A 22,902-nucleotide genomic window follows, 5' to 3' on the forward strand; every position below is an offset into this window, starting at 1 on the left:
TTTTTTTGATTATTCTTAAGCTAATGAATCCCATCAGGTGTATCTGATGTTTGTTATGACCTCGCTAGAAATAAAAAAATTGTTTGAGAATTCGGAATTACGACCTAAATCGATTCAAAAAGGATGAAATCGGTCTTTTTTTTTTTCAATGAGCGCAGCTCTTTTCTTTCTAAAGCTACATGTTGTGTTCTTCTTCAGTTTTCTGCTTTCCTTCCCTTTGCATTTCTTCTTCTTGCTATTAAAAAAAACTTGACATTTCCCTGCATGGAATCCGGTCCCGCCTGCCGCGATGAGGTTTTCCTCGTCCGGGCGTCTCGAGTGGTTTCGAAACGTTCAGATATTTCAGGGGGGGGGAGCGAGCGTAGAAAAGGACACTTCGGTGGCGTTTTTTTTTGTTTTTTTTTGTGGTGGGGGTGGGGTGGGGTGGGGTCTCCTAAACGTTCCCGGCTCGTCTCCTCGGCGTTGATGTAGCTGCCAGTGATTATTGCAGCTTCATCATGTCGAGTAATGTTGTTGTTCAGGGAGGTGCGTTTGGCCGAGCATGCGGGCTCCTTTTCGGCACTCCCCCCCTCCCCCCCCCTTCCTCCCGCCCCCTCAAATTCAAACACTTTTATAGCTGGGAGTTTCCCGGGTACAACCACTGCTGTTTTCTGGCGTCCGCGCGGGATCAGTCCAGGCAGCCTCGCGGCGACACGTCGCAGAAGTTCCTCTCGACTTTTAAAAGCTGCTACCAGCCTCTCTGCATTGTTGTAGCATGAATCTAGGTGGAGAAGAGTAAAACCTTGATGTCATATTGAAATGTCTGTTCTCTGCTAAGGTCGAGTGTGTCAGACGAGACGTTCGGAGAGCGGCGTCCTCTCTAGCGAGCCATCTCTCTCTCTCTTTCCGTGGATCAAGTGAGTGCATGGTCGTGTAGTTGTCGATGTCGGTTGTTCTTTTTTTTCTTTTCTCTTTTTTTTTTTTTTTTTTTTTCAAAAAGCATGATATGACAGCGATGGTGATGATGATGCATTCTCTCCTCTTGTTGTGCCCCTGTTTTAAACGTCCGTCAGGCGACCCCTCCTCCCCCGCGACAAGGTGAAAGGAGGACGTGGGGGCGGGGGGGGGGCAGACGGATCAGACTTGACCAATCGTTCGCCCGTCCGCGACAGCAGGTTCATCACTTGTCGGGACTCGAACCCGACAGACGTTTGTGCCGTCGATAAACGAGCCACTGTAGCAAAGAAAAAAAGAAAGAAAAAAAAAAAAAAAAGCGGAGCGCCAAACTTTGTGTTTTACTTCTCCCAAAGATCTCACGTTTGCTACTTTTGCAGCACACGTCCTCAATGGCAGATTTGCCCGTCGTTGTGGCGCCATCTGCGGGTCGCCGTGCGCGTTTGCGAGGCGTCACGACAAATGAAACGAAACAAAGAGAGGGGCTGTTCGACAGATGTAAATCCTCTTTTTTTTTTTTTTTTTTTTTTTTTTTTTTTACCTTTGCCAGCGAGTCGGCGTGTTGAATCAAAGATCTCTTGTGCACGTTCTGTTTTTTCTACATCTGTGTGTTTTTTTTTGGTAAAGAACCCTCGGATTGCTGCCTCACTATACTGTAAATAGAGAAATGCACACGTTCACACTCACAGCTTAAAGACACTCTCATAATCTGCAACCGCATTATTTTCATTTACTCTTTTTTTTAAATTTTTTTTTCTTCTTTTCTTTTTTTTCTGACCGTGGAAGATGTTGGCGTTACTACAGCAGTATATAATAGGTATGATTGCTACTCGGTGGGGGCGGGCCGAACAGACAAGACGATGCAGATGTGGAGGGCTGCAGACCTCTCCGTACATCAGGATCAGCCATGAATTCTCAATGATGCCAAATGTTTTTTCGGAGCAGAGTACACCTTTTAATCTCTCTCTCTCTCTCTCTCTCCTGTGTCCCCCCCCCCCCCCCCCCCCCATCTCTTTGTACATTTTTTTGTTCTATTTATTTAAAAGCAGAAATATATGGATTGTATCAAGCATGGAAAGGCAAACAAATGTTACAGTTGACAACAAAAAAAAAAATCACAGGCTTTTATTTTACAGCAGTATATTTGTTTATTCTAGGGATTTGTTTTCTCTCTCTTTTTTTTTTTTTTTTTTTTGGAAGAAATAAAAAGTCATTTTCCATTCCTAAACCTGTTTGTCGGTGGGTTTTTTTTTTTTCTCGACGCGTTTGCCGAAGGCGCAAACGTTTCGACTCGCTGCTCAAACAGCCCCGAAAGTCTGCAAAAACCTTTAAAATATTCGTCAAAAGTCTCGCATCACAAAAAAATCCGAGGTCTTGAAATGTCAGCGTTGAGCTTCTGGTTTTTAATTGCAGCACCGCGGGGCTTGAGAATGTGTTTTCTAAATTGAGCCTCTTTTCTGGCGAGATCTCAGCCCATGTTTTAACCCGTCTGCTTCACAGCTTCTTCGCCGGCAAATTTAAATTGAATGCGATTCGGATTGGCGGGTTTAACACTTTTCAACCTTGTTTATACTGAAAACAAAATCACTTGTAACATTCATAAAAATTAACATCTCAAACTACAGTCAGCTGTAATAAACTGCAGCCTTAAATCTGAGAATTATATCACACGCCAAATTGAATCACATGCAGCTTTATTATCCAAACGAGGGGAGTGAATTGTTTGCACAGAAACGGCGCAAAAATACACTCGATGAACCACGGCGGCGAATCGTAATGAAAACAAGACCTCCAGAACTTCGCACTTTCTCAGGGTACATAAATTCCAGCTCGCTTTTATTTCCCCACGACGACTCTTTCTCTCCAATTGCTGCGCTTCAATCCGAGAGTATTCCCGCAAAGTACCGCAGCGCTGACCCTTAAATGATTAAAAATGTATGACGAGAGAAAAAATATACAGCGCTGAACCCATTTTAAATAATGCAGTCGTGCCTGCGGCAGTTCAAATCCATTTCACGGCAGCAATTTTAAAGGTGCTACATGTAGCATTTTAGCATCACTGAATCAATCAGACCTTTGGATAATTCTGCACTCTAATTCAGTTTATTTTCTTAAAAGTGTCAAATCCCCACGCGACACGGGTCCCAGAAAAAAACTTTAAACGGAAAGCAAACAAAATCATAAACGGCCCCGTTAACAACATGGGTGTCAAAGAAATGTCCCAACCTGTAGTCTTCTGCAGATCTTCCATCGTGTGCACTTTCTATTAAAATGACTTTTTACTGATAAACGAAAGCGAAATGAGAAGTTTTATTTTGAGCTCGGAGATCGTCAAAACGCCTTTTAAAAAAAGCTTCTGCGGGAGTTGCGTGCAGTGACAATTAAAAGCGAGCGCCAACTCCCAACGTCCACTTTCACGCTGTCGTTTTTAATAAAGTGGGCGAGTCAAACCTTTAAAAATGCCTGTAACCGTGGGAACCATTCAATTACCCGAGCGTCTCCCGCGTGCTCCCGTCTGTTCGTTTGTTTCGCGCGTAGCGTCGGCGTGCACCTGTAATCTCCTCTCGTCGTTTCCCCGCAAACACGTCTTGATTTCCTCCGTTACTACGGCGACGCTCCCACGGTGAAGGATTTCAAAGCCGGTTTCCGCCGAGCTCTGAATAATGAAACCGTTTGTGTACATTTGTTCCGCGGCCACATCGAGGGGCTCTCAGGATCGATGCGTGCGCTCGTACTTGTTATATATATTTTTTTTTTTTTGGGGGGGGGGGGGGTCGGGGGGGGCTTATGACTAAATGGTCCTCGGGGAGAAGTGGATCACTGTCCAACGGCGGCGGGTTTTTTTCCGTCTTGAGTGAATAACGTGTCGTCGCTGGCAGTTTGCCTCCGTGTGCTGATGTGCGACGAAAGGTCGGCGCATAAATAAATATCGTTCTGCAGCACGTCTACCTCGAGAATCAGCTGTTCTCCCGAGAGACGCATGTTCACGTATGTCGGCCACGCTGGCCGGCACGCGTGTCACACTTCAACGGATCATTTTATTGATGCTGTGCTTTGTTTTTTTTTGTTTTTTTTTTTAAACATGAAACCAAAATGTTTGGACAGTTTTGAAACTTCTTCAGCTGACATTCAGTTCCGGTTCAATTTGAAATTGAAGGAGTTATTTATTTTCCTGCAAAGAAGGTCAATTTTGTCGTTGGCGTCTGAGCCGAGGCCCGGAGGCTGCAGCCCGGGCTCCGTTCACGCCAAGGTGTGCTCAGTCACTTTGAACAGCGGACCAATCAGGGAGCGGCGGGCGTGGCTAAGTTCAATGACGTTGAAGTAGCTTCAACGAGGGAGGCCTCGGCGGTAGAGAACAAATGGTGGTCAGTGCACACAATGAATTTGGGGGTCTGGCTGAATTAGCTTAGCATAAAGCTCAAAAAAAATAAAAAATAAAGTGAAGGGAGACGAAAATGGCCAAAAGTATGCGGACACTCTTGCCCTCATGTTTTGTCATGCACAGAACCACTCCGCATCTTTTATTAATGCCGTTTCATCACGAGCCTGCAGTGCTGCTGACCTCTCAGTGTACACCAAACCTTCCCGCTGCCAAAAGTTGTACATAAACCGTAGCACGCTATTCTTAAACTTAAATTGCTGTATGTAAACATGTAAGTAGTTTGTTTTAAGCGGTTGAACGGTCACAGTGTGGGAGAGATGTTCTGTTATTGGTGCAGCTCCGATCAGTAAAACCTACTTTAGTTCTTTTTCATCGAGGCGCAATCAGTTCGTTTTTTTTTTTCCAACTACAATTTCTTCCCCCACGGCTGCTGGAATTAAAACGCCTCTGAGTGAAGCGACAGAAGCTGCTGCCGGCTCTGATCCGTCCCGTCTGCAGCACAAAGCGACAGAAAGCCAGACGCTGTCAGTCCTATTGTGGCGGGGGGGGGCCTCAGCGGGGCCCGGCTGTGACAGCCGACACTCACCAGGAGGAATGTCAACCCCCAACCTTCAGATAAGTTTTGACAGCTGTAAATGGGAGAGGAGGGAGGTGAGCTGCTATTTTTATCTTTCATTCAGCCTGGCTTGAACCCCCCCCCCTCTTCCCTCTTTCTCTTTTCTCTCCTCCCTCCTTCCAGATCTGTCTTCTTTCTGCCCGACAGGAGAAACTTCTGGAGGTCCGGCTGCTGCATTAAGGCCCGTCCGGAGGGAAGACGTCCAAACACCAACAAACATTTTCAGACCTTGGAGTGAAGAAGGAACCTCCAGGCCAACATGGCTCTGCTGTGCTACAACAAAGGCTGCGGAGAGAAGTTCGACGCCGGCAAGAACAAGGACGGTGAGATCCTTCTTTACTTTTAGATTCCACTCGGGACAGTTTGGAGCCATTTGGATTTAAGTTTTATTTGGTCGTCAGAGGCCTCGAAGCCTCAGCGGAAGTCACACCTGACAGGGTCTGAAATAAAACATGTGGGTTTGCTTTGATTTTCTTTCATTGAAGATTTCTTCATGTTCAGGCACTTCAGAAACTTTTAAACACATTAAAAAAAAAGATCCACTTTTCAAGAATACATTCAGAAATTAGGGCTGAAAAAAAGGGACATTTTTCACTTCACGAGCAACTGCCCACTTTTATTTTGAAAGTGAGCACTTGAAACTTATGACGAGTTTTGGCCTTGGTGTGCAAATTAAATGTAAATTTTGGGTACAGCATATGAAAATTCATCGGAAAAGGACAAAAATATGTCCATTAAGAAATGAATTTCCGAATTTTTTTTGTGGACAGGAAACACATTCTTTCCGTCAATCTGGATATGACCGGCGTTGGGTCGCGTGACATCACGAGAGGTCGTGTCACTATTATCATACGTGCTTGCGTGACTGTGTGTTTCCTTGTGAGAAAGACCGTGAGAGCCGGCAGAGACTGAACAGCCACGTGTCTCTGGAGGGACGACTCAGCGAGACACATTTCCTCCTAGCAACCAGCTTCCTTATATGGGACGCAGACTCTCAACTGCAGTTAGAACAGCTGGTGCACTCTGCTGACTCCGTGTGTGTGTGTGTGTGTGTGTGTGTGTGTGTGTATGCAGACTAACTTCTTTTTCTTTTGCCTCCAACAGATTCCTGCGTCTTCCACCCAGGAGTCCCCATCTTCCACGATGCTCTGAAGGTAAACCGATCAGCAAGTAAACACTTTTCCGGAAACTCGATGCCTCATGATTAAAATGTTTGTTTGTTTGTTTGTTTGTGTGCTCGTCTCCAGGGCTGGTCCTGCTGCAAGAAAAGAACAACGGACTTCTCCGAGTTTCTTTCCATCAAGGTAACAGCTCAGGGTCAAACCCTCCTCTCAGTATTTGTGGAGCGAAGCAGAGTTTCTGTAATAAATCACACAGAGAGGAAATTAGGTGGAAATATTCAGCCGCTTTGATAAAACTTTAATCGAGTGGAAGTGAAAACCGGAGCTGGAAAAAACGACGTCATGTAAAATGCACTCAGAGTTAGAGTGATACCAAACCTCATCATCGAACCGATACCCAGTAAGTGTTGTAATTAAGTCTGAATATTGATACGTGTACTTTTGAAATCACTGAAAGCTTTTTGATCATGAAGCCGAGAGTCCTGATTTGAGGTGCGGGAATCATTAAGAGGAAACTTCAGTGTTTAAACTTACAGCACAATAAATTTTAAAAAAAATATGAATAATAGATGCTCAGCTCAGAACTCGGTATAAATATTAGAGTTGTTCTTTTTTAAATGTACAAACTTTGTATATCAGAATCAGAAATACTTTATGAATCCCCTCAGGGAAATCGCAATGTCAAAATCAGTCACGCCTGCAACGGGACAGAAAAAAATAACAAGCAATGTAAAAAAAAAAAAAAGATAATAATTATGCTATAAATAGTAATATAAAATAAATACAGTACTTAAAATACTTAAAATAGAGTGCAAAATTCCCTGGAAAGTGAAAATTCTAAAAACAAAACATCTATGAAAGGACAGTCTATAAATATTTATATGTATATTTTATATTTTATTTATATTTACTGGAACGATTATGTCACATGTTTAAAAACAGTAATTGTTTCATCTGGTGTAAAAATATAATGTGATTTTTAACGTGTAAAAACATACTTCATGCCAGAACCAGCTGGAGTTGTGATCTGGAAGTTTAACAGAGAATTAATGACAGTTGTAATCAGATTACTCAATTAATAATAATAATAATAATAATAATAATAATAATAACATCCCTTCTATAGCTTTAAAGGACCAGTTTGCTTTTTTCCCCCCTTCAAACAGCATTTACAGTTTTTTTTTGTAATGGTTTGTAATTTTGTAATTGTAATTATTCATTTGTAATTATAAAACTAAAGCAATTTTTGTAGAAGTGATGCAGGAAAAAAAAATTCACTCTTTTTTTGGTTTTGTTTTGTGTAAAAAAAAAAAAAAAAATCCTGTGTATTCCAATTTTAGAATGATTTTTTTTTTTACGCGAGTTTAAACGACACCCTTCCGTTTCCCGTGCCGCTCTTCGTCCTCCAGTCGCTCCGCTCTGACCTCTGTTGCTTCGAACGCAGGGCTGCACCCGCGGGCGCCACAGCGGCGAGAAGCCGCAGGAGCCTCTGAGGCCGGAGGTGACATCAGACAAGAGCGACGCTGAACACATCGACGCCCGGGAGGTAATCTACCAGGGCCCCAAATCTGCCGAGAAACTGCAGAAGGAGCGACCCAGGTGCGTGTCCACGTTCAGCTCTCGTTTGTGTCGGCGCTTTTTCCTTTTTCTAATCGACACGGGAAGAACTGGAGTCTTGTCGGCCTGCGTACGCCTCCCTGTTCACCGCATGCGTGCAGCTGCTGTCTGCATCCACTCAGAGGTCAGGACGAGGTCACCTGCAGCAGCCCTGGAATAAATCATTTAGCGGATAACACCTCGCATCTGTCTGCAAGCCTCTGCTGATGCATTTTTGTGTGTGTGTGTGTGTGTGTGTGTGTGTGTGTGCGTGCGTGCGCGTGCGTGTGCGCAGTGCAGAAGAGCCCATGACCAATCTGCCCCACAAAGTGTCGGCGTCGTTGGCGAAGGAGCTGGAGAAGCTGGACATCAGCAAGAGAGCCGAGGACAACAAGAAAGGTCAGTTTTTTTTTTCCTCGAGTTAAAAATTTTAATGTTTTAAAAGGAATTTCCGACAAAAGCTGAACCACAAAAACCTATTTTCACTGAAGTGGTGAGGAAATCTTTTGGTGTCGAAAAAAAACCAACCTTTTGAATATTATCATGTGAAAGCTCAATATTTGAGTGTTTTGGTGGGAGATCTGTATCCTGACACAAGACAAAATATATTATATATATAGAAAATACTTTAAACTAATTGATTTGTATTAAATGTAAATTAGTTCTTTGAAAAATACAAATCCAGTCGGATTTCAATTCATTTATGAAAATAACTTGATAAGGAGGTGATTGTTTTGCAGTTTGTGTGTCCATTAATTCACATGTCTGCATTTCTAACGATATCATAATGCGCATGTGTTCGGAGGTAAACGTGTGTTGCAATTATTTGACAAAAAACTTCATGTTGTGTGTATCGACCCAAAACAAGTGAACAACGTGTCGGTGCAGGAGTGAAGACATTTACTGATTCCAACAGAAATCAACGTCACCTCAAGATTTTCCTGAGATTGCGTTTCTTTATCTTGACACAATAAAATATGCAAAACTGAAACATTAAAAAAAAGAAGAAGCACATTTGTAATTGGAAACCGGTTGAAATATTCACACTGATAAGAAGAGACTTGCAGTGCATGTTTGCACATCAGTGTTTGTGTAATTACATCGTGTGTGTGTGTGTGTGTGTGTGTGTGTGTGTGTGTGTGTGTGTGTGTGTGTGTGTGTGTGTATCATATTTACTTATCTCCATGGTTTTATGAAGCAAAACTGAGTGTGAGGAAGTTTCATGAATAATTCAACAGTTTGTTTACTCTCACCTGTGGAGTCTAAAACAAGCTTATATTAACGGGGTGGACAAAATATCTGGAACACTTGTACATTTAACGCAGTTCATCCGCCGCTAAGATCAATAAGATCAATAAGGTAGAATTAGCACCTTTCTAAAAAAAAGTCCGTAAAAACTGAAACCATATAAGGTTTGTAAAAGTAGAATTTAGTGGATTCTATTGGACTGTACAGGTGTTTCTAGTCGTAAAGGGCTCGGTGTGTGTAGTTCTGTAAATATTGTGCTGCAAACATTCTTATCGAGACTTTTTTGGGCCGAAATGAGTCCAAACGAAAGCAAAAGAATCTGGCAGAGACCTGAGAACAATTTGACCTCTTTCCAGTAGAAATCAGTAGAATAAAGGAAAAAAAAGAAGCACTAATTTGATTGAGTTCGTATTCTGACTGAGTTGTTTTTTCTTTCACATGTCTTAGAGAAAATATAACTTCATGTAGAGACAGAACTGATTGGAAATGACAGATGTTGAAGCAGAGTGACACTTACTCTCGGTTCTTGTCTGTCTTTTCCAACAGAGAGTCAGGTCGTCATACCAGGAACCCACTGCAAAAACGCAGGCTGCAAAACAGTGAGTCTCTTTATCAATTGTTTACTTGATGTGTGTTTGTGTGTGTTTGTGCGTGGGCGTATTGTCGCTGTCGTTGTGTGGACCAATTTTGGTTAAAAACTGTATTTATGAAGACAAACACACCTTGTGAGGACATTTTAAGACGGTTCTCACAAATTTCAAGTGCAATTTGAGGGTTAATACTTTTCAGGGTTAAGGTTAAAATTAGGTTTAGGTTTAGTTTAGGGTTGGGTTGAGGTTAGGCACTTCGTTGCGAAGGTTGGGAAATGCATTATGTCAACGAGTGTCCTCACAAGTATAGAGAGACAAGTGTGTGTGTGTGTGTGTGTGTGTGTGTGTGTGTGTGTGTGTGTGTGTGTGTGTGTGTGTGTGGTGTCCGGCAACTTCTGGTATTTCTGCCGAGGCCCAAAAATAGTCAAATATCTGACATCAGCAAAAGCCCACAAATTCATCATGTACACCAGAGGGAGTTGCCCGCACACACATCCAGAGCTGTTTGTACCTCTATCTTTGTGAGGACCGTTTCCGTTAACCTGAACCGTCACAACTAAAACCAAACCTCAACTCGGACCTGGTTCCGAGTCTGAACCCTCAAACACGCGCGCGCGCACACACACACGCACGCACGCACGCACACACACACGCACGCACGCACGCACACAGAGCCGTGTTTCAGTTTGAGTTCAGATCATCGTTCCTCTACTTCAGTCTTTGTAAGGTTTATTCAGAGCTCCATCTAGTGGACGAGACGAGTAACTACAAACAAATCTATTTCTCGTCTGGAGCTACGACTAAGTACATTTACTTCATAATAATTTGAAGGTACTTCACTTTAACATTTCCACTTTACTCCACTACATATAGCCTGACAGCTGTTACGGTTATTTTGCACATAATTATCCATTTTTGATCATAAAATATGATGTTTTACAGCATATGAAGCAGTTAAACCACCTGAACCAGCTACATCATTTAAACACTACTTACATATTAATACAATAAATATATAACATACAGTATAATAATATTACACTGACAGGGGGACCTTTTCTGCCCCCTTCACGGAAATGTAAAGAACATTGTACTTGTTGTATTGTGAAGGTTTTTGTTTTTAAAAAGCTATGAATTCTCACACTACTGCTGCATAAGCTCTGCAGTTGGTGTGATGTCATGCCAATTTTAACATTACCCAATTTTTAAGAAATTTCTTTTAAGAATGAGGTCCAAATTGAAAAGATTATATTCCAAATGTTTAATCTTATTGATCCTTTTTTTTTCTTTTCGGTAAAAGTATAAAATACGAAGGGAAATAAGCACAAATAAAAGTTTAAATGAGGAAACAAACAGTAGGTAGTATTTATCAAGTGTTTAAAAAAAAAAAATCGATTTGATGGCAACAAAAGCAAATAACTCCTTAAATTAGCAGTGTGTACAGGATTTAGTGGCATCTAGTGGTGACAGATTGAACACACCTCACCTCACCTTGAGTTGGAGAATCTACGGTGGCTGCAAAACCTGGGAAAGGGCTTCTTTGTTTGGTTTGTCCCTTCTGGGCTACTGTAGAAACACGGTGGTGCAACATTGTGGAGTCAGTAAAAGAGGATCGTCTTCCTATCCTATAGATATGAAGGGCTCATTCTAAAGTAACAAGAATACTTAGTTCCAGGTGATTATATACAAATGAAAACACAATTATTAATATTATATTCTATTTGTGCCGATAGTTCCCCCGAAATCCTACAAACTCTGAACTCTGATTGGTGCTCAGCACATGTGACATCACCTTTTTAAAACATTAATAAGGGCAGTCTAATTTATGCAGAAATATCAAAACTAAACCACTTTTTAATACTGATTTATAATGTGAAAAATAATGAAAACAAAATACCTGAAAATCTTCTGTGACCCCATCGCCACAACAAACGACGCCACTGAGGCTCCTGACCCCAAGATTGAGAACCACTGCATCCAAACAAACACACTCTTGACTGGTGACCTTATCATGTGACTGATGACCGGTGGCGTAATCTTTAGGCGGATATCGATCACGTGGTCTTTACACTGCGACTATCGGCCGTGTGTGTGTGTGTGTGTGTGTGTGTGTGTGTGTGTGTGTGTGTGTGTGTGTGTGTGTGTGTGTGTGTGTGTGTGTGTTCAGATCTATCAAAGCCCAGAGAGCAACGTGGAGGTCTGCAGCTACCACCCCGGAGCTCCCGTCTTCCACGAGGGGTAAGAAGAAAGAAAGCGCTGCTGCCTGCTTGAATTTGTTTACCCCAGATATTACAGAGGCCTGACCCACCACAACACAATCGTAATTACAATCTTTATTTGCATAAGCTCTCTTTCCAAACAATGATTAGACGGCTCCTACAAAAAGAGGAACGTAAACAGGACCGAAGGCCATGCAAGCAAAACAAGAAACATAACGGCTGAAAATAGAAAGAAAGAAAGATCAGACAGTTAATTAAAGACCAGCAATTAAAACAAAGCTGCAACATTAGAAACAGAACTTCATAAGTAAATTAAAGCGCAGCTGCTCCTTCAACCACACAAACTCTGAGAAATCTCCCATTTTGCTTCACTTTGTGCTTTAATCTGCTAAATCCTGAATTAGTATCATTTCATGGGCTCTGGGCAGATTGTTGTTTTTCCGCTTCGCGAATGACGCGGCTGTTACAAACTGTGGCCTTTTTTTTTTTTTTTTCTTCTTCTTCTTCTTCTTCTTCTGCTGTGCAGGTATAAGTACTGGAGCTGCTGCTGCATAAGGACAACTGACTTCAACGCTTTCTTGGACCAGAAGGGCTGCAGCACGGGGATGCACAGCTGGCTCCCGAAGCAGGTACGTGGCCAGCGTACGTCGTACTGTAGGTGGCAGGTAGAACTTCAGCGATGAGTTCAAAGTTTAGAGGGGAGAAAAAAAAAAAGATCTTAAAGGCTGACAACAAAGCTTTGAAATCCAACGAATCCATTTAAAATGATCGAGTTTTTATTTGTGTGTACTTGGTTCTTGGTGAGAACAATTTGGACAACATGATGTAGTATGACATTTTTATGCCATTGTGGACGACATACTTTAGTATGACATTTTTGAATTTTTATGATATTGTCCATTATATATGATTCTATTATATATTTATGACACTATAATATGCCATTTTTATGCCATTTTTGACCACATACTGTAATAATAAAAATATACTTTATTTGAATAGCACTTTTCATACAAGAAATGCAGCTCAAAGTGCTTTACAGCAAGAGAATGACATGCAGTGTTTCACATAAAAACAGATATAAAAGAACAAACAGATATAAAAGAAAAAATACTATAGTATTGTGTGTGTTTGTGTTTGCAGGACAAGAAGAAGGTGGCGTGTCGATATGACTGGCACCAGACTGCAAATAATGTTGTTGTAACAATCTACGCCAAGAACGCCAACCCACTTTTTTTAAGCGTAGAGGCCAACGGGACGGTGGTGAGAAGAACATCCATCGACTGTATATAAAAGTGGACGTTTAGCTTCCACATATTTCCGCATTAAAACCCACAATGTTTGTCTTTGCTCTGTCCTCTCCTGTAGCTCTTGTGCCAAATTCAGTTTGAGAACAATAAGATTTTCAAGAGAGAGTTCCGCCTGTGGGGGGTGAGTACCTGCAAAACACTTCTGCAGACAACAGTGTCTCCTAGAAATGACTCTCCTACACAACTAAATTACTTTCCCAGTAACATGGCGGTTGCAGCATGGCGGGTTTACAAGGCTCGTATCTCTCACCAAAAAAATGATTTTGCCTCCAAACTCCAATCTGCTGTTTGGGTTTAGCCAACAAAACCACTTTGATTAAAGTTAAGAAAAGATTGTAATTTGATTTCAAGTAAAGAAAAAGCCACGTCTTAAAGTCACTGTGGACTTATTTTTTTCTGTTTTTTTGTATGTGACCACGATCTTCCCTTAAAGTGCCCTCAGTGTATAACCATGAAAGGTTGATAATGCTGCAGTCAAATGAATATTTTGAAAGAAAAAAAATCTTTCAGTGAACGCATTCAAAAAAATGTTAAACCCTTTGAAGAAGACCAACTTTACAGATAAGTACAGTTTCCTCGTCCAATTTAAAGCAGAATATGATCAACTCTTCTATCCAACGTTGACCTTTTTCTCTTTCCTTCAGGTGGTCAATGTGAAACAGAGCTCGGTCAACATGGTCCCAACCAAAGTGGAGATCACCCTCCGCAAGGCCGACCAGGTGGCCTGGGGCAAACTGGAGGACCCGAACTACAAGCCTGAGCCAGAGCCTGCAGAAGACACCTTCAACGAAACCACCGAGTCGCACCAGCCCGACTGGGACATCGATGACGACGACATCAGCGACTCGGACGAGGAATGGGCCTACGACACGCCGGAGAATAAGAAGGTACAGGTGGAGGATAAGGACAAGGAAGAGCAGAAAAAGAAAGCGCAAGAAATGCAGAATTTAAGGATAAAGGAGGTGGAGGAGGAGATAAAAAGGGCAACGGAGGAGAAGAGGAGGGCGGAGGAAGAGAAGAAGAAGATCAAAGAGCAGAGGAGGCAGGAGGAACAGGGAGAATACGAAGACATGCCAGATCTTGAGTAACAAGCCACCGATTTGGTCTGATTTGCATTAAGAAGATACAATTTACTTTTAAATGCAATTCATTTTTGTTTCAAAGATTCATGAAACAATTAGATTCTGCTTTGAAGTTAAAGATCCGAATTAAAGAGGTTCTTTGGAGGAAATTTAAGGGCGTGATGTTCCTGAAGAGGTCACTAACGTTAATAATGTCTTTGGTTGATAAACACTTGATCCTTTATATTTCATTCAACGATAATGCTAATGTTGTGATGTTTTTCTCTCCAAAAACAAAATTACCACTTTAACACAAGAAATAAAGATTTTCTATGCCTTTTTCAATGTCTAAAATTCTGTATGTCTACAAATATATAACATTTCAAAACTCACAGCTAAAATCAACAGAGATTAGATGTTTTTATGACATTTTTATGTAAATTTTGAACAGATGACAATTTGATGACGTTTTTTATAATACATTTTTTTGCAATTTTGGATGACATAATATAGAAGGACATTTTTGTGCTATTTTTGATCGCACAAGATAGTATGACAATGTCCAAAATGTCATAAAAAGTCATAAAAAGGTCTATGTCGTCCAAAATTGCAAAAATAATGTGGTAAAAGTATGTCGGCGAAATTTTTTAATATTTTGGACGACATGCTATAGTATGAAATTGTTTTGACATTTCAGGCGACATGGTAGTATGGGCTACAAAATTAAAAAAAAAAAAAAAAAATACTACTGTAGGTGTGATAAGATAGGGCAGTGGTTAGCACTGTCGCCTCGTAGTACCCATTGTGTGTTTTGCAAAAAAAAAAAGTCACTATAGTTACAAAATTAAAAAAAACATATGGGGCAGTGGTTAGCACTGTTGCCTCATAGTCACAAGGTTCTGGGTTCAATCCCAGGTCAGCATGATTTTGTGTCTCGTGTAAAAAAGTCAGTAGTATAGTATGTCCTAAAAAATAAATAAAAAAACCAAAATTGCACGATTGGTCATATGGGGCAGTGGTTAGCAATGTTCCCTCAAAGCCCAAAGGATCTCGGTTCAAGCCCCGGTAGGGTGGTTTTTTTGGTTGTTGTGCAAAAAAAGTTATACAATAGTATGTCCTACAAAATAAAATAAAAAAACACCCTACATGTGGTAAAATGGTGCAGTGGTTAGCACTGTTGCCTCTGACTGGGAGGCAACAACACTAACCACTGCACCACGGTGCTGTTTTCCATCACATGTTTAAAAGTCATAGAAAATCATGTAAGTCAGAGAGGCATGCATTAAAGTCAGGACACCGGTACAGTTGCGAGCTAGCGTTATCGTCTCACAATCTAGAGGTTCTAGGTTCGAAGGGGCTCTGGAACTTTGTTTGTGGTGGATCACATGTTCTTGCTTATAGCGTGACTCTTTGTCACATTTACGACTACATGCACGATTACATTGCATGACATTGGTTTTAGATTATAGACTATATGCATTACAACATGCATAACTTAGTCATCCATATTAAGGATGACATACTTTACTTTTATGTCGTCCATAATGTAAAAAAAAAAGTCATACTGTAGTATGTCCTACAAAATCTATTAAAAAAATAAATAAATAAAAATAAATAAATAAAAAGTGGACGTGGTGAGATGGTGCAGTGGTTAGCACCGCTACATCATAATACCAAGGATATGTGTTTGTGTTTGTGTGTTGTCCTTCGCGTCGAAAGGAGTCAGCTGAGGTGGTTCGGGCATCTGATCAGCCTCCCTCTGGAGGTTTTCCGGGCACGCCCAACTGGCAGGAGACCCCGGGGAAGACCCAGGACACGCTGGAGGGATTATATCTCCCGGCTGGCCTGGGAACGCCTCGGGATCCTCCAGCTTGAGCTGGAAAATGTTGCGGGGGAGAGGGAAGTCTGGGTCAGCTTGCTTGGCCTGCTGCCACCGCGACCCGACCCCGGATAAGCAGATGATGGGATGGATGTCTCAAGCAGAAATCGTACCCACGCTGAGGCGACAGCACTAACCACTGCACCACTTCGACGACATTCTAGAGTATAACTTTTTATTCATATTTTTAACGACTTGTTGGTATGTTTCTTTTTTCATATTGTCAACGACATTTTGGACGACATGCTATTTTATGTTATTTCTTTGACATTTTCTAAATGCTTCACTTGTCTAAATGAAATATTCCCGCAGAACCTCTGAAAAAACTTTTTATCTCAACAGCTACGACACAGCTAAATAAGCTTTTACCTTAATTCATAATAGGATTTTTAAAGCACATTTGACTTTTCTCCCCACCTGCAACATAAGCAAAAAGTAAAACCAGTAAGAGTAACAACAACAAAAAAGGGAAATTTTTGCACTCAATCGTCAACATATAACAACACCATTGGACACAAGCTTGACGCGTCAATAATTCATTTAATCTCCAGATGGTTGCACTGACTTTGTCTTTGTTACACACTGCACACAATAACACAATAATACACCTCGCAACGTACAAGGTCGTGCAACATCTACTCTGGCTTCCAGCACTGTGCGCACAGTCTCGAAATAAGGGCTGTTCAGATCCTGGAGTGCGTTCACAAATGTCGCCGATGGAATACTGTTGCACAAACGCGGTTGAGTTTTTGTAATCTGCGGATTCCTCTGCTGTCATTTTTCCTTTCAGCTCCAGGTTACTCCTTCGAAAGAGTCCAAAAACCCCTCCCCCCAAAACAAACCCAAAGAGCTAGGAATGCATTGATTGAAAGACAATTAAACATAGGCAACTAGTTATTAAAAAAATGGCTTCCCGTATAAGTGTTTCTCTACATCTTTGTGGTCCTTTTCAGCACAAAAAAAATGCCAATCAAAACAGGTTGAACACAACAGCCCCCTTCTTGTGTCAATGAGTAATTAGTAGTCTGTAAGTAACACTGGAGAATTTCAATAACTTTGGTTTAAAGTTACTTTAACATTTTCTTATTTTTCTTTTAACAATACTCTTTCAACACCAGTTTAAATGACTGCTGTGACAGCGGAATGACACGTAATTGCATGTAATAGCGTTGGCGTTAAATGGGAGGTTTCAAGCTGCTCTGGGAGAAATTGTACAACCACCGATGTAATAAACATTTATCATTCTTTTAAAATTGGTTAGATATATTACATTTTATCGACACACTTTTGTCCGTATACATTAGTCATAAATAAAAGATTTTTTGTCATCAAATCAATAATAAAAAAAAATAAAAAAAAATGCTTGTAAACACTCAACACGCGCGCACACACACACACACGCAATTCCCCCCCCCCTCCTCCCCCCGTTAAGTTTGCTTCTTCGTAAAGTGCAAGGCAAGATACAGTAAACTTGGAAATGTACACCATACAACTTTCGCACCTGAAGCGCATGTAAGCTCGCGCGCTCTCGCGCAACACCTCGTACGTCTCACTGAACTTAGTATAAACTTGGCACGACACCACTAAAGCCTCTGAGGTGTAGAGCGTATAGCTGGCACACTATGGGTACAGTAGCACAATCCTACCAGAGCTGAACATCTACAACGCCTCACAGTGGTTCCGTCCCGTCAAGCGTTGGCTCGATAAATGTGTAAATAACTGAGAAAATCAAGAGCCAACCCTTTACACTTTTTCTCGACCGTATAAACCCTGTCGTCATTGTGAAGCTGCGAGCTTTAAAACACTCTTATATCACACACAAAATACCAGCTACTAAAATACTGTTAAATAAAACGTATTTGTTGTTGCCGGAAGGCATAATTTACTTTCACTTGCAACAGAACGATTTCCAACGTCTTGCCAAGTTAAATATGTCCGGGAGCTTTTCTGTCTCTTTACTGAGTGCCCAGATTTCAAGAGATTAATATTCTCACCTGTCTTGAGTTAAAACAGCTAATGTTGGCGTATTCCTTAAAGGATCATTCCTGTAAAGAAGTCGCCAGTAGATCACAATAAGCATCAACATTTGAGCCATTTTCAAACAACACATGTACTTAACATCATCTTAGGTTCTCGCTTTGGCTTTAGCCTGGTCAAATAATATTCAGATATTCCTGCTTGGAGGAACGTGTCGGTATACAGAATGCTAATCAATATACTCACAGGCTTTGAACTATCTGACGGACATTAAAGTGGGGTTGGTTTTACGTTTCTGAAGTGTTCTCTTGCTGCCAAAGCCCCCAACAAGTCCGCTCCTGCAAGCAGGTCAAAAACAAAATGAACGTTGCTGGTCAGAACAAACGAGCTCAAGTTCACTATTGTGAGGCAAGTTTCACTGTGAGGCGAAGGAAGGCTAAGTATGCATGCAGGGACACACAGAACAGCATCAACTGGCTTCGATTATATGCATGGTGGCCAAGGAGTTTTTCAAAGGGGGAAGCAGCAAAGGCAGCACAGCTTCACAGGTTACCATTGGGAAAATAAGATATACCAAAAAAAAAAAAAAAAAAAAAAAAAAAAAAAAAGTATATATATATATATATATTTGTAATAATAATAATAATAATAGCTTTTAACCACAAACAAGGCAAAATCAAATATCCACTGACTCTTATTCTTATATTACATATACAATCATGAGTATGGCAAAGTAGGAGTAATACACTGAGTGGCTGTAATGTCTTGCGTATGGGTCCTTGATGCTTCCTCTTTCTGTAAACACCTTCACCAGACACTGCCAAAAATATCACTCGGTGAGCCATTTCATCTGGTACTGTCAATCCAAACGGTTCATACACCCGAGTGAGAAAATGCGCAGCGGGATGGGATTTTTTTTGTTTTTCACTCCCACGCAAGTCACACCTTGATAAAAAGCCGAGCGATGGACTTTAAAAGTCCCACCGTCCAGATGAAACGACTCGTGGTAAACATCAGTACTTTAGCAGTGTGGCCGCACAGCCTCGGACCACAACAAGTCAAGTATTAAGAACCACTTTAGAACCACAACAGTAGAACCTTTGTGAAATCATATATGATTTATCATTTAACATTATTATTCACAGGTTAATACAAGTCCACACAGGTACATTCCTCAGCATATTTTTTTTTTTTTTTTTGCAACATTTAAGATATTCTCCAGTTCGGTAGACAATAAGGTTGAGATGTTTCAGTTTGTTCATTTTGTTGATTTGTTGCCGTCGGGAGTTCTCATGGCAGTAGCAACTCAAAATAAATACTCTTGGAAAGTCTCACGGAAAATCAAAGTCTAAAGGCTATTCAGAAGTTCGGAAATGAAACGGTTAAAGTTGGGAGAGAAAAGAATAAAAAGAGTGTTACAACTTATAATAGGAGATATAAAATAAGATGGTTGCACTCGACATGCAAAGGAGAGCACCACGTAACACATTTCTTCGTCAAAAACAAAAACAAAAAGTCTGTTTTTCCGCACCGCCCTGGTCTTCAAGTTTGATTCGCTGCACCGACACAACCGGAAAGCAGAACGCCAAAATGTGATGCAAAGCCAGACCCCTTCAAAAAGAAATTCAAGAAAAAACAAGAAAGAAATTCGTCCCCCCGCGAAAGTACAGGATGACGAGAAGTAAATCGGGGAGGAAAGAGCGTCAAAGTCGGAGAGATGGTTTTCCCTTTTCTTCGCCACACCTCCGTCGAGCCACCGGACGTCGCGGTCAAGAGGGGAGGAGGCCAGGAGGGGGCGCTCCTCCCCCCTGGTAATGGGGACGGTAATAAAGCACTTCACGCAGGTCTTCAGTTGCCTGATAAATCTGCCTCGGCGGCACCACCTTTGATATCCCAAGTTCCTGCAGAACAGAGAGAGAGTGAAAAGTATTATAAACGTCCCAAAAAAAACACAGACGACGGTCGTGAGGCGTCGGAGGGTCGCAGAAATAGAAAACGTGCTCTTCTTTTGGAGCAAATCTCCTTCGGGATTAACGCGACCTTCGAAAGGTCATCGGCTTTCCTCGCGTCGCCGCTCTGGCTGACGGATGCCGCTCGCCGCCGCTCGCTTTGCAAACTTGACGGTTCACTGCGTCCCACAACGCTTTGCGGTTTGGTTCCAACGGCAGGTGAGCGAGTCGGCGTTTTGTGCAGCGGGTGTACCCAGAGCGAACGCGAAATTGTAAATGAATCGGGCTCCTTGCAGCCGTGACTACGAGTACGAGTAAAGAATCGGGAGGAAAATGATTTTTTTTTTTTAATTTATTTTACATTTTGACAATAAAGTCAAGAATGAATTCAAATTTTGGGTTTTGGAGCTAAAGATCATGAAAAATAAATCTGAGGAAGAAATACACAAATCTTTCGAGCATTTTGTGCGATCCCGCTTCCCGCTCGCCGTCTTTTATCCTTCCGCAGACAAAGAACCGACGCGGGTTTTACGTCCTGCGGCTCGGTCCCGATCTTTTTTTTTTTTTTTTACCTGAGAGAGAACTGTTGGACTTCTGCTTGTGGAGCTTCTCTCTCTCCTTCTTCACCTTCGGTATGATCTTCAGCTTCATGCTGCTGCTGCTGCCGCTGCTCTTGGTGCTGCCCCTCGCCGAGTCCTAGAGACACAAGCAGAGATCGCTGGCACGTGAACAGACGCACGGGCGGATATTTTGAGACTCGGTGGTCGGAAAGGGCCGCAGATGGAGCGCCGCGAGTCCGGCCCGAGCAACAGCAGCGACAGCGTGGCACTTGGCCGGCTCGTTGGACTGTGATGACACAATGGTTTTTCCTCTCTGACACAAACAAACACAGCATCAACCCCCCTCCACCCCCCACCCCACCCCACCCACACACACACACACACACACACACACACACACACACCTCCTCGGAGCACTGCATGAGCGGACAGATCCAGTGGATGTCGTCCAGCTTGTGGAGCTCGGCGCTGAGGCTGTTCAGAGTCGAGCGAAGCTCCTCTTCCTCCGGAGACTGCGACTGCGGACGAGGAGACGAGAAGGAGTTCATTCCCAAAAGTCCAACACATAGTCAAGGCGGCGACGATTATAAAGCGTTTTACCAAGCGACGCGCTCCTTGCTAACGTTCCCCGTCCGCAATCTGCAAAAAGGCAAACATCTGTTCCGTTCCGCCACCGTCTGAAGATGATGGACATTCGGAGACCCCGAGCACATCACGCGTATCATAACAGATGTGTAAACAATGAACATCTGTTCACCCCTAAATGTGTCAAAAGCGGCGTTAAGCGATTTCTTTTTAAACTGAAAGTAATTAGCATATTATTATGCTCATGTTTGCTGCAGTATTTATCGGTCTGGACACCACGGCTTCACTTCATCGTATCTCGTTTAGGGAAGTAAAAAAAAAAAAAAAAAATCACTGTCTGTAGTTTATCACGTTTAAGAATCAGTGAAAATCAGAATTTAAAGCAGATGAAAACCAAAAGGAACATACATTTGAGACCATCAAAGTATCGTTGATGCCGTATCAACCGTCACGGTGTGATTGTGTTTGCTCTTCTGCACAAAGGTGCTATTGTTGAAAAAGGAACGTCTCCTCACGGGGAGAAATAAGACGAAACTGAACAAAAGACGGCCGAAAGTGAAACGTGAGCCGTCAACGCTTGAATGGCTTCAGCAGAGACGGAGACACGGCGGGGACAAAGAATACGGACGGGTGGAAACAAACGGCGGAGAGAAGCTTGAGGATGCAGCCGCCGAGCCGTACCAGTAGTTTTCCATCGATCAGCATCCGGGTCTCCGCCTGGAGGACTTTACTGCTGTTGACGATTTCCACCGCCGTGCTGCGGCTCAGAAACTAAAAACACACAAACGAAACACTCGATTTGTCATCGCGTCACAATCCAATCATGAAAATGTACAACATATGGCTTCAAACAACATATTACAACAAAAACGATATATTCTAGCGTCTAATCTTTATAGCCGGACGAGGTGAATCTCGATGTTTTTAAAATCTGATGTCTGATTTCCGCACTTTCGTAATTTGTTCAGTATTATTACTGTTTCGAACACAAGGCGCCCTTGAAGCGCCGCCGCCGACGCATTTCAGGTTAAATTGACACGAGACCCGAACACATTGCCGAAAATCTGCACGCTTTGCGTCTCCATTTCCGCAGTCAAATTGGCCATCTGTCCGCCCCTTCTGTCCCGCCTCTCCGCCTCGGTGTCTTACCTCGGGGCTGGACAGTTTGGCCTCCGTGAGAACCAGGGCGGTGGCGTTGACGGCGTGAGCCAACTCCTGCTCCACCAGCTTGTGAGTCTTGGCTGCCTCGCGGATTCTGGGGAGGACAACAGAGGAAGTCATCCGACTTGAAAGAGCTGTAATTATTATTCCAACAGGCTGAAAAGGCACAATTATGGTGATTGTTTCAGCCTGTTGAACGGACAAAAGCCCGATTTCTCTCCCGTTTTCTCATCTTTGAGGTTGTCGATGTTTGGATTCAAAACTTTTTTTATTTTTAGTGGGATCCACTAAAAATAAAAAAAAAAGTTCAAATGGACAATTTGAAGGAATTAAAAAAATCAAAATAAAATTGTAACTGTCCACTTCTGCCCTGCAAATAAACATCTCCTGAGTAACTTTACAGGGTCTGAAGTTGTTCTTTAAATTTCATTCTTCACACGGATATGACTGAATGTGAAAATGTCCGTGGGTGGAAAATTACAGAGTGCACGTGTTCTATTGTGCTCTCAAATTTGCCGTATCAAATCTCTTTGGAATAGAAATTCCCCGCGGGACCATTTCTCCACTCCGGAGGTAATTTTTTTAGAGATGTAGTTAAAACATGTAAAAGAATTTAGTAACTGAAAATATCATAATTACCAAGACAGACTAAGACAGGATGAGAAAACTGCAGAGAAACAAAAATTGCTTATACATGTGGAATAGAAAAATAAGT

General features: G+C 42.1%; 3 protein-coding genes across 4 annotated transcripts in view; 2 read left to right on the forward strand and 1 right to left on the reverse strand.

The window, feature by feature from the left end:
• Positions 1–2,085, forward strand: part of LOC138203939 (phosphatidylinositol-binding clathrin assembly protein) — an 83,138-nt gene extending 81,053 nt beyond the window's left edge. Inside the window, exon 23 of one of the 2 annotated variants that reach the window (XR_011178751.1) lies at positions 818–2,085. The gene's annotated coding sequence lies outside the window, so the exon portion shown is untranslated. The remainder of the gene's footprint in view (positions 1–817) is intronic. The other variant, XR_011178752.1, reaches the window with a different exon arrangement.
• Positions 2,086–5,008: 2,923 nt separating this feature from the next.
• LOC138203943 (cysteine and histidine-rich domain-containing protein 1) lies at positions 5,009–14,416 on the forward strand. The gene is made up of 11 exons (XM_069158972.1): positions 5,009–5,254; positions 6,036–6,085; positions 6,179–6,235; positions 7,497–7,651; positions 7,944–8,047; positions 9,443–9,495; positions 11,654–11,724; positions 12,232–12,334; positions 12,849–12,968; positions 13,074–13,136; positions 13,660–14,416. Exons 1-11 carry the CDS (start codon positions 5,191–5,193, stop codon positions 14,101–14,103), a joined length of 1,284 nt encoding a protein of 427 aa, XP_069015073.1. The 5' UTR covers positions 5,009–5,190; the 3' UTR covers positions 14,104–14,416.
• Positions 14,417–16,475: 2,059 nt separating this feature from the next.
• The window catches only part of LOC138203942 (diacylglycerol kinase delta), a 71,414-nt gene continuing 64,987 nt past the window's right edge, over positions 16,476–22,902 (reverse strand). The window contains exons 27-31 of the mRNA XM_069158971.1: positions 22,176–22,281; positions 21,708–21,797; positions 20,846–20,959; positions 20,454–20,577; positions 16,476–19,833 (exon numbers count right to left, since the gene is read on the reverse strand). Coding sequence (XP_069015072.1) covers positions 19,781–19,833; positions 20,454–20,577; positions 20,846–20,959; positions 21,708–21,797; positions 22,176–22,281 — 487 coding nt within the window. The 3' untranslated portion in view covers positions 16,476–19,780. The remainder of the gene's footprint in view (positions 19,834–20,453; positions 20,578–20,845; positions 20,960–21,707; positions 21,798–22,175; positions 22,282–22,902) is intronic.

The sequence above is a fragment of the Embiotoca jacksoni genome, unplaced genomic scaffold (assembly GCF_022577435.1).
Source record: "Embiotoca jacksoni isolate LCO1_2020_lvr unplaced genomic scaffold, fEmbJac1.0.p SCAF_24, whole genome shotgun sequence".
NCBI classification, from domain to species: Eukaryota; Metazoa; Chordata; class Actinopteri; family Embiotocidae; genus Embiotoca; species Embiotoca jacksoni.

Excerpts from the sequence above, each read along its gene's own strand:
- LOC138203943 (XM_069158972.1), top strand. The coding sequence starts at position 5,191 with ATGGCTCTGCTGTGCTACAACAAAGGCTGCGGAGAGAAGTTCGACGCC. Across the intron at positions 7,652-7,943 it reads CTGCAGAAGGAGCGACCCAG|TGCAGAAGAGCCCATGACCA; the intron begins GTGCGTGTCCAC and ends GCGTGTGCGCAG. Across the intron at positions 12,335-12,848 it reads ACAGCTGGCTCCCGAAGCAG|GACAAGAAGAAGGTGGCGTG; the intron begins GTACGTGGCCAG and ends TTGTGTTTGCAG.